The sequence below is a fragment of the Lutra lutra genome, chromosome 4 (assembly GCF_902655055.1).
Source record: "Lutra lutra chromosome 4, mLutLut1.2, whole genome shotgun sequence".
Classification (NCBI taxonomy): domain Eukaryota; kingdom Metazoa; phylum Chordata; class Mammalia; order Carnivora; family Mustelidae; genus Lutra; species Lutra lutra.
The window spans coordinates 178763988-178780226 of NC_062281.1; the positions used below are offsets into that span (position 1 = coordinate 178763988).

The following is a 16239-nucleotide window of genomic DNA, read 5'->3' on the forward strand; positions in this document are numbered from 1 at the left end:
TTTCTTTTTCTTTCTTTTATTTTTTTTTAAGATTTTATTTATTTATTTGACAGAGGTCACAAGTAGGCAGAGATCAGGCAGAGAGAGAGGAGCGGAAGCAGGCTCCCTGCTGACCTGAGCCGAAGGCAAAGGCTTTAACCCACTGAGCCACTCAGGTGCCCCACAAATTAGGGTTTTCGACTCCAGCTCTAGGAGGATAATGACCTAGGGTTCCAGGAGGAGGAAAGCCATCTGCTGCTGGGTTTTGTGCTTTTCCTCCAGCTCTAGGAACCTGGATAGGTAGAGAGGTTTTTTTCCCGGACCCCAACCCCTGACCTGTTGCTGCCCAACCACAGGACCAGCATTTGGGAGCAAAATGCCACTTGGGAAAGGGGAGGCTTTAGCTGCCTGGACCACGGGAGTCTCCCAGCAAGCTCAGGTCCTACTGTGTGCCCGGAACTAGTCTAGGGTCCTTGCACACAGTGTGAAGATAGACAAGGTACTTCCTCTTTTGGAGCTGAATATTCTAGCAGGAGGAGAGAGGTGATACACCTGCAAAGAAGATGATTTCAGATAATGGTGACTGTGAAGGGGTGAGACAGGGAGGGTCAGGCAGCTTCCCGAGGACATAGCATGTCCACAGCTGCTGGGATGGAAAGGAAAGAAGAGGCCAGAGCAGAAGGGAGGGCCTCCCAGGCCCAGGGGCCAGCACAGAGGTCCTGAAGAGGAAACAAACTCCGTGTGTTCAGGAAACGTGAGGAAGGCAGGGCAGGCTGTGTGGAGGAACCGGAAGGGTTGGCGGGAGAGCGGGGGCCGGGGCCCCAAGGACGTTGCAGGCCACACAACAAGCTGCTGGTGGATACGATGGAAACTATGGGAGGCTTTTAAACAGGGTAGGGATGTGTCCTTTGTTTTTATTTTTATTACTTTTTTTTTATTAAGCTTTTATTTTAATTCCAGTGTAGTTATCTGATGTGTCTTCAAACAGACCTTTCCAATAGCCAAGAAGGAGAGATACCCCCCCCCAGTCTCCACTGATGAGTGGATGAACAGAATGTGGCCAATCCACACGGTGGAGGTTTCGGGGCAATAAGGTGGAACGAGGCGCTGTGACCTACAACGACATGGACAAGCATCAGGGACATCACACTGGAACAAAGAAGCCACACACAGAGACCGCACACCTACTGTAGGATTCCATGAGGGTGGCAGGTCCAGTAAGGCCAGTCCGGACCCAGAAAGTAGATTCATGGTTGCCTGGCTCGGGAGTGGGGGTAGGCAGTGGCTGCTGATGGACACAAGGCTTCTTTCTGGGGTATAAATGTTTTAAAAAGGACATTATGGTGATGGCTGTACAAATCTGTGAGTACATTACAAAAACACAAATTGTACACTTTTAGTGGGTGAGCTTTATGACATAAACATTATGTCCCGATAAAGCTGAGGTTTTTTTTTGTTTTGTTTTTTGTTTTTAAGGCTTTCCTGGTTTCCGGGTAGAGAACAGACCAAGGGAAGCAGGGGTAGACAGAGGGAGTAGGGGAGGCTGGTTCAGTCTCAGCCCGAAGACATCGGGCCCTGGGTGGAGCAGGTCATGCAGCCCGTGTCAGGTACACAGTGGTGCCTTCCTTCCAGAGGTAGGAAAGCCTGCGAGGCCCAGGCTGCCATGTGGACATGACCCTGAGCTGCCGCAGTGTCGGGGGAGGGGCATGTGCAGGAGTCTGCAGCTGTGAGCGATGGGGACCATAAACTTGCGAGTCACCAGCCTATAAATGACACTAAAGCCACAGGAGTCAATGAGATCATTGAAGGAGAGAGAAGAGGCCCTTGGTCTGCGTGGCCTTAGCGGCTGGTACGTGGCCACAGATGTGGCCTTGCCTCCATGTGCTGAGTGGCTTCGGTTGGATTCATGGGCACAAGGCTGATGCCATGATTAGCCAGAAAAGAGATGAATTGTGGGAGTCACGACTGCCTTTGGCTAGGCTCTCGTCCTGTCCAGTCAGGGAGACCTACTTCCTGGAGTCAGGCAAGGCCCCCCAGGACTCTGCCCACGTGGACAGCTTTGTTCTCAGCCCCATGGGCACAGGGCTGGTCATCTGCTTGCTACTAGAATCACCTGGCCACCCGGCGGCTCTGACACACGGTCTGGGTTGAGGGAGTCCTAGCTGAGTTTTCCTGGGTGGGGCGGGGGACGTGGGGTGTTCTGGAGTGCTGAGCAGGGAATAACAAATCCAGAAGAATTTTTCCTCCTCATTAAAACACGCTTCCTCCCATCCTGTCGCTCCTTCAGGACTGGAGGCCAAGCTCTCAAATACAAAGACAGGCAAGTTTCATGCAAGCTACAAAGAATGAGTGGAACATTTGGGGGCCTTCAAATGGTTAGGTCAGGCCCAGGAAGACGGTGCTGGGTCAACAGCCTCGAACTCTGCTCCTCATGTCTACTCTGAACTATGGCTGGGGCCAAGGAGAGAACAGGGGTTGGGATGGTCCAGCTTCTGGTTTGCCCAGGATGGAGGGGATGCCGAGGCTGGGGGCTGCTCAGAGCTCTGGGCAAGCAGGGAGGAGCTGGGAAGGACTCGTCTCAGGGTCCCTCGAGGTGCTTACTCGTACGTCTCACCCGCAAAGGGATAGAAAAGGGCTTTATGATGACCAGACAAAAAAACATTAGAGCCCTGAGTATATAGGACGTAAGTTGTTACAAGTTGTCTCTTATAAATTTGAGACCGAAAACTCAGTGGAATGTCCATAATCTGAAGACTAAAAGGGAATTCAAATGCCATTTGCCTGAAATCAGTCCGCGGTGGGAGAGCTCGGCACAGGGTTCGCTCCCAGGGTGGTGGGTATTGGAAGACAGCAGGAGGGAGCTCTCCGGATGCTGGGAATGTTCTCTATCTTGATGCGGGGGAGGCTGCATGAATGTGTACACCGGTGAACATTCCCGGAGCTGTATACTTAAGTTCTGTGACTTTTGCACATGTGACTGTGTCTCCACTATACCTCAGTCAAAATGTTATTTTAAGGGGCGCCTGGGTGGTTCCGCTGGTTAAGCATCCCACTTGATCTCAGTTCAGGTCTTGAGCTCAGGGTTGTGAGTTCAAGCCCTGCGCTGGGTTCCATGTTGGGCGTGGAACCTATTTAAAAAATAAGAACTTCTTTTATTTTTATTTATTTTTTAAAGGTTTATTTATTCACTTGAGCGAGAGGGAACAGGGGGACAGAGCAGAGAGAGAGAGGTGGAGGGAGTCCCAAGCAGACTCCATGCTAAGTGTGAAAGCCAATTTGGGGCTCAGTCCCACCATGACCCTGAGATCATGACCTGAGCTGAAACCAAGAGTCAGAGGCTCAACCGACTGAGCCACCCAGGTGCTCCCCAAAAAAGTTCTTTTTTAAAAAAATTTCATTCAGGAGCACCTGGGTGGCTCAGTCGGTTGAGTGACCACTGGATTTTGGCTCAGGTCATAATCTCAGGGTCATGGATCGAGCCCTCATCGGGCTCCACTCAGCAAGGACAGCAAGGAGTCTGTTTCTCCCTCCCCGTCCCCATCGGCCCCACCCCCTACTTGCACTTGTGCGCACTCTCTCTTTTTCTCTCAAACGGATAAATAACTATAATCGTTAAAAAAAAGTTTCATTTAAAGGCTCAAGGAAAAAATGGGACTAATTTAAAAGACGAGAGCCATGGAAAAATAAAAAGCTACATGAAGGAAGACACAGTGATTGGGCTGGAGGGAGGAAGGGTGTCTGGGTGTCCTTAAGAGAAAGATCAAGGATGTGGAGACAAAGATGAAAGAGAGGGGAGGAGGCAGGTAGCTCCTGACCTCTGCAGAGAGGGGATTAGAAGTTTGGATCTGTTTGTTCTCCAACAAACTGTCCGTTCTGGGAGAGATCCGAGAGAGATTCCCCAGTGGAAGAGGTAGTAGGTCAGAGAGCGGGTGAGATGTCTTCCCTAGGGTGCAGCGACAGGTCCCACTGGGAGGGCCCTAAAGCCACGTGGGTGGTGGCAGTCGGGTGGCCCCCTTGGCTGGTGATCAGGGGGGCTTGCTACAGGAAAGGTGCCAAGGCCACATGGTAATTGTAGGTGGGGAGCCTCATGCTGGGAGAACATGTGAGGCTGGAAAGGTGACCCAGCACAGGGGGGGGGGGTACAACCAGGGGACACAGGTAGATCGAGGCCTGTGGGGGACCCTCCATGGAAGGCCATCTCCTGGTTGGAACTGCCCATGGGGGAGGAGTGAAGGTGGACAGAAAACTAAGTTTGAGACCCAGAACTCACTGGCATCATACCCGCCACAGATCCAGAAGATTCTGAAGAGAAAAGAGAAGGCCCCAGAGCCAGAAAACAGTCTTGGCTCCGCACAGGCTGGCCTGTGAGACGGGCCATCTGAGGAAGCAGCTTCAGTTATCAAAAGCGCAGCCGGACCTGCTTGACAGGAGTGAGGCCACAGAGGGGAGTGGAAGCTGCAGGAACAAAGGGCAAGGGAGAGGCTCCGGTCCCCCTCCGGATGGGAAGAGTCCAGAGCATCATGGAGACACAGGGCAGGAGGCCCTTGTTTCTCAGGTATTCCTGGGGCCGGGGGTGGGGTGGGGCGGGGAGCCAGTCTCAGAAGCTTCTGCTTCAGAACCCGAAACAGATGTAAGGGGAAGATGAATCCGAGGCCTCGCCCCTCAGAAGTCAGAGGAAACTTTCAAAAACGCGAAGTAGGTCATCTCATGGCCCTGCTTTAGCCTCTTCCTGGCTTCCTGCTGCTCAGATTAAAGTCAGACTCTGCCCTGGGCCTCGAGGCCCTGCAGGACAGAGGCGGGTCCACCCGAGCTGCTCCGACCCACGGGACAGCACCCTGCGTTCACCACTGCCCTCCCCGTACTTCCTACCTCTGAGCCTTTGCACTCGCTGTTCCCGCTGCCTGGAATGGTGTGTCACACATGTCTGCTCCCCATCACCACTGTCCCCCTGTCACTTTCATACGTCCCCTGCTGGTGACCTCCCAAGCACGGAGCTCCGCCGGCACGCCGGCCCCACCCTGCCCCTGGTCTGGAAGCCGCAAGGGGGCGGAGACCTTGTCTGTCTTGTGGAAGCTGCACCTGCAGCCCCTTGCCCACTGCCCAGCAGAGATGGTTAAAGGCCACCTGTGGAATTACAGAGCCTGGAGGGTTCTGAAACGGTGGCCTGGGCAAGGAGCCCCGTAACCTGTGAAGGTCTGGGGTTCAGCCTGAAAACTTGCATTTCTAACAAGCTCCTGTTGCTGCCGGTGCCTTGGACCCAGCTTCCATACTCTGAGAACCACGGCTCTAACAATGGCCCAGTGCTGGATCGTTCTGTGGGCCAAAGCAGAAACCCCTGCCTCAGGTGTCAGGGGAACTCCCAAGGGAATAGTGACCAGTGGTGAGCCCCTCCTGAGCGTCAGGGCAAGAGGGTCTGGGTGTCTCCCCGCAGGGAGACAGCCACACCCCTGATGACTGCAAGGTTGGCAGATAAATCCAAAGCCTTGGGAGAGGGAAGTTGAGGTGTGGGCGTGCATGTGTGTGCACGTGCCTGTCTCAAGGGAAGGGTAGAGAGAGGTCAGGGAAGGCTTCCTGGAGGAGGTGACATAGAGGGCAGCCTTGAGGAATGAAGGAGAGTTTAGTAGGCATACCTGGGGGTTGGGGGGACGCAGAGGACAGTCCAGGCAATAGGCACAGGGATGGAAATGGACGGAGGTGTGTGAGAACATGGGCAACTCTAGATTGGTATCCAAAAGGAGAATCTCTGGGCTATTTGCATGCTCTTCTGGGTTGGGTTTTACCATTCTCTGAAACACTGAAGGCTTCTGGGAGAGAGATCTCAGTTATCATTCTTTACATTCATACCAGGAAGAGCTCATAATTTTTGTCCAAATCAGGACACTTTTGAGAGCAGAGGGGGCTGTTGTTAATTACTGGGCTGGAACAGTATGTCTAAAAACTAAACCGTCATGAGCAAATGTCCGGAGGAGGATGAGGGCCACTCTGGATCTGGGGTCATTTATGTGGGGAGGGGAGAGGAGGAGTGTGGCTGGGGGACCACTGTGGGCATCTGCCCAGAGGTCAGGAATGGCTGTTTGACCTAAGCAGGTCTCTCTAGGCCTCAGTTTCCTGCTCTGTAAATCTCTGCCTGCCGTGCCTTCCTGCCAGAGCTGTAGGAAGGATTCATCAGGTACATCCTGAAGAGGAAAGATAAACAGGACCTCCCCCACCACCCCACCACCCCTTCCCCTGCAAGCAGAGAGCCTCTGCTAGACTCTGGGCAAGCTCCCAGCATCTTCCTTAAGCCCTCCCCCTCTGCCTGAGCAGCAGCACCCCTCCCCTTGTCTTCCTGACAGCCTCCCCCCAACCCCCACCAACCAGGCCAGCCCCTGGAAGCCCTTGGATCTTTACCCCAGTTTCCCAATTTCATAGATTCAGGGCTAATGGCAAAATGCTTGCTGAACGTGAAAAGCAGAAAATGTTCAGATTTATTGCTTTGAGATTTTGGGTTGTCTCCTGGGCCTGGTTGATGCAGTTTCCTCCAAGTTTCAGAGCATTTTGTTTAAAAAGAAGGATTTTTGACAGCAGCGTTTTCTAGTTTACAGAGAGCGTTCACATAATAGCAGTAACAATCATTATTATATGTACTGAGTTACTGCTGGGGAACTCAATTAACCCTCAAAATCTCCCTCCCTTTCCACAGCAACAGGCAGAGGCTCAGAGAGGTTAAGGGGCTTGCCCAAGGTCACACAGCCCAGGGAAAGGGCAGGTCCATGGTTTCAGTCAGTCCATGCTCACCCTCTCCTGTTCTGCCTTTCTGATTTGTCTGCAGATTTGCAGACAAACAGTGGGTGAGAACAAAACAAAACAAAACAAAAACCAGAGGCCGTTGTTGAAAACAGAGACTGGAATGAGTTTAACCAGGTACGTCCAAGGGACCCCTCACCTCCCCAAACAATATATTTTGTGCTAAGATTAGTTTTATAATGATGCAGGTGGTAGCGGGTCCAGTGGGACAGGGAGTCAGTGAGCAGAGGACTGGCTTTCTAGATCCTAGGACTGAACTGTCCAAAATGGCGCCCAGTGACCACCTATGGCTATTTAAACTTAATTAAAATGAAATAAAATTTTAAATTTAGTTCCTCAGTCGTACTTGCCACATTTTAAGTGTTCAATATCCACCTGGGGCCGCCCTATTAGACAGCACAGAGATAGAGTATTTCCATCACCACAGAAAGTTCTCCTAAGCCACCAGCAAGCCAGCTCCTGTCTCATCCAAACTATGCTGGAGGCCTCGGGGAGCCGCTGTTGGAGGTGATAGCTTCCTCTGCCACCAAGGCAGATGACATTCCAACACCTGAGCCCCTCCACTTGGGGGAGGTTACAACTCCATGGATGCAAATGATTTTTTTTAAAGATTTTATTTATTTATTTGACAGAGAGACAGAGAGAGAGCACAAGTAAGCTGAGCAGCAGGCAGAGTGGAGAGAGGGAGAAGCAGGCTCTCTGCTGAGAGCCCGATGTGGGGCTCGATCACAAGACCCTGGAATCATGACCTGAGCCGAAGGCAGCCGCTAAACCAACTGAGCCACCCAGGTGACCTGCAAATAATTTTTTTAAAGATTTATTTATTTATTTGAGAGGGAGAGCACGAGCAGGAGGGGCAGAGGGAGAGGATCTCAACCAGACTCCTTGCTGAGCCCAAACCTGACACCGGACTTGATCTCATGACTGTGAGATCAGGACCTGAGCTGAAAACCAGAGTCGGAAGCTTAACCCACTGCGCCACGCAGGGACCCCTCCATGGGAGCAGATGAGCAGAAACCAAAGGAGCAGGCATTAGCGGAGGCCTCGCTACTCAGTGTGGTCTGAGGCCCAGCAGCATCCGCATCTCCTGGGAGCTTGTTAGAAACTCAGGAGCCTGGGCTCCGTGCCTGACCTGCTGAATATGAATCTGCATTTTAACAAGAACCCCAGGTGATTCAGGTGCACGTTCAAGTTTGAGAAGCTCTGTCTTAAGAGACAGGAGAAGCAGGATCAAAATATTGTTCCAAATATAGGGAACCAAACATATTTTTAGATACTAAAAAATAGCATTAGCACCCCCATTAGCGTGTGATTGAGCTTTAGTCACAGAGGGCTGAGTGTCTGTGCGCCACATAATCAAGGAGCAGAGCCCCCGTGCGGGAGCTGGGAGGAGCTGGCCCTTCCCTGTCTCCAGCAAGTTGGCGAACCTTGAAGTCCCCTCCCCAAAGCAAAGGAGGCCGAGGTGAGATTCACATCGTGGGTCTCAAGGATGCTGCCTTTAAACCAGATTTTCTGCTTTTGCTTTTCTTCCCAATGCACTCAGATTTGAACTTTGCCGATTGCCAAGGACACAACGTGATGCACAAAACATCTTCACAAACACAGGGGATTAAAAGGAAGCATCTGGAGAAGGGTTCTGTCCAGCTTCTCAGGAGTGTAGCGCTCTGGCGCCTCAGTGCCGGGAGCCAGCTGCTAATCAAGCTTTCTGGGCAGGAACCAGCCTCCCGCCCCTCTGAAGAAAACAGGTGCAAAAGGTGGTTCCCTCCAACGAGACTCCAAAAGAGACTGGCAGCACGCTGACCCTTGGCGGGGGAAGAAGGGTCCGCCGCCAGCACTGGTTCCAGAACCGGGATTCCGATTCTGTGGCTCCTCCTTCCGTGAAGATGACTCATCCCTTCATTTCTCTCTCCGCTCAGCCTACCTTGGGCCTTACTTATTTTTATCCCTGGAATGGAGTTAAATTGCCAAAAGGATGGTATTTCTCCACCTGCAAGGGCCCTCCTGGAGGATGAATTTTTAAATATTCATTTTTACAACTTGCCCCCAGCGATAATGCAGAAGACAGAAGGCTGGTGACGGGGTGTGGGGGGGTAACGATACAGCAATATGGGCCCAGCGGGGGAGCCCGGGGCCTTGGGGGAACTGCCGAGGGGCTTTGCAATGGAGAGACATTCCAGGAGCGGATTCTGAGGTGCAGAACCAGAGGCGAGGGAAGAATGGTCAAGGATGCTTTCATAACTCTCTTTAAAATACTGAAAAGAATCAAAGCAGAACCTGCGAATAGTCCTGCTGTTTTGCCTTCACAAAAGGCAAAATGAAGTGCGTGGCTTCATTATCTTGGTAGCAAACTTCCTTTTCTGCTCCCGGGAACAGCCCGTGGGGCATTGCATGGGGTCCCAGTGGGTCCCTCATTCAGGATGCCTCACGGCTGCCAGCTGGGAGCACGTGACTCACGCTGGGCCAATGGGAAGCCCGCTTCTTTGAAGGGCGGCAGTAGGATCTGGAAATGTTTGAATTCACCTGTCCTGATGGGGGGGTACTGGGGAGACTGCCCCCTTGGTTCTTCCTGCTTGGATTCCTGGCCACGTCCTCTTCCTAGTCCTTCTTGTGGTCGGACTGTTCACTCTCCTGAGATCCCATGAGTCACCGCAAAGCATTTCAATATGTTCTTTTTTTTTCCCCTTCCTTCCTTCCTCCCTTCCTTCTCTCCCTCCCACCTCCCTCCCCCCCTTTTTTTTTGCGTAAGTTAGACAGTGTTGTTTTCTATTATTTGTAACTGAGAGCCCCAACTGTCACAAACCCAAATGCCCAGAAATAGGGGCTTAGATCCAGAATGCATGATACAGAACACGATGGAACATTCCACAGCCAGGAACAGTGATAAAGGTGTATTTGTTGACATGGAAAGGTCTTCACAAAATATAGTTGAGAGCAAAAGCAGATTACAGTAGAACAGTATGCACAGTAAGGTGCCATGTTGCAAAATATATTCTGTACATTCATAGAAAAAGATCTAGAAGAAAATATAACAGTATTCATTCTGGAGGGTAGAATGGTGGATGGTTTTCTTTCTGCTTAGCATAAAAATATTCCTCACCTTTCCCACAATGCTTGTACACTGGGTTTTTCTGTTTTGCTTTTGTTTTTTGTGTGTGTCTTTTTGTTTGTTTATTTGTTTTAATGGACACAGGCAGGTCTCCAGAGCCTGTCAAAAGTGAAGTGACTTCCTGCGTTCAGGCAGGGACTTACTCACCAAACACCAGGTTTCCTGCCATGGGGATGGCTCCCTCATAATTCTGACTGCTTAAGAAGATTCTGGAAGCATCTGTGTCTCTAGAACAAGGAAGAAGCCCTTCCCACGTGGCCAGGGCGCCAGTGGTTCCCACTTATTCTCACAGCAACCTTGGAATGTGGGAGGTTCCTCCCTCTGTTTGATGGAAGAATAGCCTGAGAGGTGAGGTGACCTATCCAGGGTCCCACTGTGTGGACGTAAAGCCAGGTCACTTGGCCTAGGGCTTCAATACCCCAGGGGCTACTCAAGTTTATAATGGCCAAAATGAAGCAGCTGAGCGTGGGGGAGGGTTCAGAATGCCCCTGTGTGGTCAGCTGTGGGACAACCTGCCTCAACTCCTTGTTCTGCACATGCCAGTGGGTTGGGGGAGCAGGTAATGTCACTGGGGAGAGTGGGTTTGTGGGATACTCCTCCCGCTGCTCGTTCTTATCTTCCAGGTCTCAGCTTGAAAGTCAACTGCTCTGAGAGGCTCTCCTTGCTGCCCTAAGATGATCCCTGGCCACAGGTGCCTTGGCCCCACATCTCCTCTGTAGCAGTTCACGTGACTCGCAGTCATGTTGCTTATCTGTCCGTCTACTTTATGGGCCATCTTCCCCCTGCCTGGCTGTACGCTCCCTGAGGCCAGGGTTTACAACTGTTTCACTCTTGGCTGTGTCCCTAGCAGCTAGCCCGGTATCTGGTCTCCTACGGGCACTCACCACGAGTCTCCTGAATGAGAACCGATGGACACACGACGGGGGTCCTGAGCACACTGTAGGGACTGGGCTCCCCCCTGCCTCTACCAGCTGATGACCTCAGGCAAGCTGCTGGCCCTCTCTGGGCCTCTTCCAAGCCTTAAGTATAAACATCCAACTCCATTTAAAGGATTGGCTTAAAACTTCCTGAATTTTTAAGACAAATTTAAGGGAAGGCAATAGAAGTTGGAGTCGTGACTAAATTGTATGTCAAATCAACTGCTGGTTGATTATTTTTCTGGGTGATAACATTGCTGTGGTTTTCCCAGGAGTCACTGGTGTGCAATGAACCCAGTTGTATTTCTTATTCAATAAACTCTTTTATTGTAAGTTTACAGGTTTTCCCATTACAATAATGAAAATAGCACTAGTGATTCATTAACACTGAGGCCCAAATAAAAAGGGAACGCCCCCTCAAATTATAAGGTAAATGCCACGTAGTTGAACGTATAGTAAATGTTCGGCAGAAGGCATTTAAGATCTAGAAAATGGGGTCAAGGTCTGTGTGCAAACACTTTAAGGTTTAGTTTCTCAAGATGCTGCTGCTTTGGAAAGCCCATGATTCTGAAACTGTATTTGTAATTTGTGATAAAACACAACTGCAGAGAAAAAGCAAAATCAAGCAAAACAAACAAACAAAAACCCTTCCCCAAATGAGAGGAAGTGAATCAAAGGCATGGGGACAATATGCAAACCTCCATTCACCGGGCCCTACAATGGCAAGTGAGTGGGTTTCATAGAAATTCTCCATAGAAAGGAAAGTCTGGGCCTGGGGGGACATCACTGCGTCTCCAAGTCCTGTCTCCTCACAGAGGAAAAGAAGTTTCTTGTCCGACACATCTGCCCTGGGTCTGCCAGGAATGGGGCCTATGTTCCCAATCCCTTTGAGAACAGTCCCAAATCCTGAAAAGGCAAGGCAGCCCTCCGGGGCCCCGGGTGCGGCAGGGAGACGGGTCAGAGTCGGCCCCCAGCCCTGCTGGAGCTGTCCGAGTGATTCACGGGGAGGGGGTGGGCCTCTGTGTTGAACACCCAGTCTTCCAGGGAGAGCATGTCATCTTCAGAGAACAGAAGATAGAGATACCTGTACCCCCGGGGTAGGGAGGGAAGCAAGACAAGCTGGTGAGGGCCCTGGGGAACAGGGGACCAATGGCAGCCAGTCTCAGAGGCTTCTGCAACACGGGCCTGTGGCTAAGGGTGCAGGGAGGTTTGAGATCCAGGGTCTACCTGCCGCACTGGTCCCAGGGAAGGTGCTGTGGATGCTGAGGAGAGCACTGAGATCTGGGGCAGTCAGACCTCGTTTAACTCTGGCTCTGCCCCTGGCCTTCCTCTGTTACGTTGTACCCATCTGCCTTCACTCAGGTACTTGCGCCCCCTGTAGGAGAGGCCGGCCAGGTCCCCTTATGGCTTAGATTCTTCTTTCTTTTCATGGTGGCCTGAGTACTGCACCAGTCCAAACTCTTGAGCTGCTCCCTGATGTGCCCCCCAGGAGACTCTAGACTAAAGCGGATGTTAGGACTCTAAAATGAATAGGGAGTTGTGACTCCAGAACTCCAGCTCCCTAAGCCAAGGGAATGGACTATTCCAATCCATTGCAAAGGGTAAAGCACAAGGTTTGGGAAACAGCAAGGAAACGGGGTGGCTGACTTCTACCCCCAGAAAGTGAGGGAACAGTGCAGGAGCAAAGCTGTAGAGGGAAGGTCAACAGCAGTGACCACTGTTGCTATCATTCCTCCCATTTTACAGAAGAGGACATGGTTTCAGAGATCCAAGGGACCCAAGGAGACAGGTTACAGAAACTAACTTAGCACACCGCTAGTACTTGGAGTTGGGGTGCTGTCTGGTCTCTCTCTGAGGGGAGAAACCCACCTGGCCTGAGGGGCATCCTGGGTACCCCAGGCCCCCTAGCCGTGGGCCCCCCTGTGATGGCAGAACTTGTTGGTGAAGGGAGGGACTGCTAACCCCAGGCCTTGCCCTCCTCCTCTCTCCATCCCTAAGAAAGTCCCAGTTTCCCTCTGGAAAGAACACCAGCCAAACCCCAACTCACTTTAGTGTCTCCGCTAGAAAGAAAGTCTGCTGCTTGTTGTCGTGGTTTGGGATACTGCTGTACACGTCTTGGATCCCGGAGAAACCAGCTTCCGTCCGACAGTATTTCTCCAAGGCCTGAAGGAAAGGGAGGCAGCTTTGGTGCAGGGAGAGAAGAGGCCCCCCGGCGCAAGATTCGTGCCTGCCCAGGTCGTGAACAGGCAGACCCCGGACCACTCTGCTGGGGACCCCTGGCATTTGTGGAAGCAGAAAGCCAAATTATTGTTTGAGGGCTCAGCTGCCCTGCCACCCAGGGCTGAGAGTTTAGTCCCAGCTGGCTGCCAGCTCGAGCTCTTCTGCTGGTCTGAACTCAGAGGACATTCTTTTGGCCCTGCAGGGAACCAGGCTGAGCCGACAGACTCACCCACAGCGGTGGACAGAGGAAGGCAGCGGAAGGCTGGGACTTGGGGACTAGACTTAGCACACCCCACGGATTCCCTGTGGAGATTCGGTCCCTCGTCCAGAGGTGGGAGGCCCCCGACTGTCTGCTCTTGTATATAAATGCCATTTTTACACACTGAGGGCCCAGGGGCACAGAACACTTACTTGGTTTTCACTGGTCAAGAAAGGGGCCTTCGGGGAAGCAGGGAGATTCTGAACCACATAGGTGAACCTTGGCCCTCCTCAAGTATAATGTCCTGGGTGTGGCTCTCCCCAGGACAGTCTATGCCTCTGAGAGCAGGGGGCCCTAGGGAAAGTTGGGAAGGGGCTGGACAGAGAAGATTTAGCATCCCTCAAGACCCATCTTTCTGGACTTTCCATACTTGCCTTTGACACCCGTTCCCTGCTGGGTGGTTGGGGACAAGCGAGCTAGTAGTGGGGAACAGAGCCCAGAGACAGGTGGGGGCCGCCCAGGGCACAGCTGGCTTTGGGCAGAGGAGGGAGGTGATCTGTCGGTCTGGTACCCTATTCCTGTTTGAGAGGAGAAATCTGAAACCATCTCAGGCTTCAGGGTCAGAGGGCAGTGACCACATGTGCTCTGTGTCCCTCTGGCTCCCGCCCTGCCTTTAGCCCTCTAAGTTTGCTGGCCCTGAAGCCTGGGCCCCAAAGGCTGTGGGCTCCCAGAACCCTCTCCATAATTTCCCGGCCCACTTTCGCCCAGCCGGGGACTCTTGGCTCTGCGACTACGCCTCGACCCTTTGCATTCGGAACCTGAGCCAGATGTCAACCTGGCGTGACCTTCCTCTCTGTGCCTGAGCTCGGGGGATTTTGGACCCTGCCTGAATTCCTGGGGCACCTGTCACGCAGTCAGCCCCCCATCCTCCCACCCAGCGCACTCACCAGCACCACCTCCCAGCCCCACTCTCTGTAGATGGGGTCGTGGGTCTGTCGCCACAGGTACATGTAGCTCTCCACCACCTCGGGCCGCAGGATGTAGTAGCTCTCGCTCAGCTGCGTGGCCACGGCCTCCCTGCCCGAGTTAAACCAGAAGGCCTCGGGCCCCAGTTTGGTATCTGTGGGGAGGACCAAGCAGAGGACCTGGGTCAGACCTCCCAGCTCCTGCTTTTCAGGACCCATCTGCCCCAGGAGCGCTCTCAGTGGCCTGGAAGCCCTGGCAGGTTGACTGGCCCAGGCCGAGCCCTTGCCTGCACTGCCGAGCCTGGCAATGCCCAGCTTCCCTCTTGGCCTAGGCAGGCCAAAGCAAGACCCTTGAGGCCTCGAACATTGTGTAGTTTTAGAATCTGAGAGTCCAAATGAACTATCCAGTAATCTGGGGAGAGAAAGGTTTGAGAGATGTTCCCCAACTTGTGTTTTGAGACATAAAGTCTGCAAGATGTTAACCAGCCAGGAAAGGATCTCAGGTTTAAGGACATTTGGGGAACAGAGGGTCAATGAAGTGAAACAGTCTCCTGTCTACGGGACTTAGCAGGTCCTTTAACCTGCTGATCTGCGGTGCTGCTTCTCCACAGAGAAAGACCCCTTTCTCAGGGAAATGCTTTTCCCACCTCCCAGAAGGAGCCTTCCAGAGCCGACAGGCTGGGACGATGCTGAGGTGAGACAGGGGAAGAACTGCCCAGAAGGCACATACTCAGACAGAGGCAGCTACATAAAGAGGGCTTAAAGAGGTCTGAGATGTTTTGTTTTGTTTTAAGATTATTTATTTATTTGAGAGAGAAAGCACGTATGAGAAAGAGAGGCAGAGGAAGCGGGGAGGGAGAGAGAGAGAGAGAAAGACAACGAGCAGAGCCGGGGGAGGGGCAGAGGGGGAAGCAGGCTCCCCTGAGCTGGGAGCCCAATAATGTGGGGCTGATCCCAGAACCAACCCACCGAGCCATGCAGGCAGCCCTCAGTTTTTTTGGGTTTTTTGGGTCACTGGTTTGTTTTTGGACAATTTGGTGCCTATTTGCTGGACGGCCATAATTATAACCACCACAGCCACCACTGATTTCAAGGGCTGTGCTGGGTGCTTTAGGTGCATTATTTTGATCCTTAACAAATGTTGTTTTTGTTTTCTTCTTCTTTTGTTTTTTTCTAAGGTAGATATTAGTGTCTCTTTTGCTCTCAGGCATATGGAAACTGAGGATCAGAGAGGCTAAGTAATTTGTCCAAGGTAACACAGCGAGCTGTGACTGAGCTGGAATGTGACACTGGATCTGTCTGATGCCCTTTCCCTGGACTGTGCTCTTGTTCTTTCCCTCCTGGGTCTGAGACTCTAGGCCCCGAGTTTAGGCGAGAGGGGTCAGCTTCTCCTCCCTTCAGCACCTGCACACCCTGAGTCGGTCAAGTGCCAGGCTCTGGTCCTAAGTGTGCCTTCCTTCTTCCCATCGGGTCAGGACCCCGAGAAGCCCCAGGTTGTTCTTAGACGACGAGAGCCTTGAAGGACATCCTACTCTTCCATGGAGGGCTTCACAGAAGGGCTGTGCCATTAGCCGGACCGTGGCCTCGTCGAGTTCTCGGATGCTTGCTGCTGCTCCTGGCCGCTAGCAAAGAGCCATTTCGCCCAAGCTGCAGACGGGGTCGGGGCACAAGCGCCCACTGTGGCTGTCTGTGGACGGGCAGGCTGGCCGGCACAGCAAGCTCTCTTACGTGGATGTCTTTTATGGTCTGGGTTGATTGTCCCAGACAAATTGTGAGCTTTTTATTATTCCTGAGATTTCCTTTTAGTTTACGGTTCTGGGTCTTTGAAGGGAACTGCAGACCCGTTCTCACAACGCAATTCACCCCCTTGTGAATTGCGGGCTTCGTGTAACCAGCTCCGGGAGCTCTACATTCCACTGGAGGGTCGCAGATGCCTTTCAAGGCCTTTCAAGCTAAAACACGCCTTCCATGCTGGGGCTAAAGGCGGCCGGAGATGTGCTTTCTATGGGACCCTCTATCTCATCCCGGGCAACCTGTGTTATTGCTCCCGTTGAACAGATGAGAAAA

At 52.3% G+C, this 16239-nt stretch overlaps 1 protein-coding gene across 3 annotated transcripts in view; it reads right to left on the reverse strand.

The window, feature by feature from the left end:
• Window positions 1–9638: 9638 nt before the first annotated feature.
• Window positions 9639–16239, reverse strand: part of MAN1C1 (mannosidase alpha class 1C member 1) — a 139763-nt gene continuing 133162 nt past the window's right edge. For all 3 annotated transcript variants that reach the window (XM_047726773.1, XM_047726774.1, XM_047726775.1), the window contains 3 exons: window positions 14155–14327; window positions 12836–12951; window positions 9639–11872 (listed from right to left, as the gene is read on the reverse strand). In XM_047726773.1, coding sequence (XP_047582729.1) covers window positions 11746–11872; window positions 12836–12951; window positions 14155–14327 — 416 coding nt within the window. In that variant the 3' untranslated portion in view covers window positions 9639–11745. The remainder of the gene's footprint in view (window positions 11873–12835; window positions 12952–14154; window positions 14328–16239) is intronic.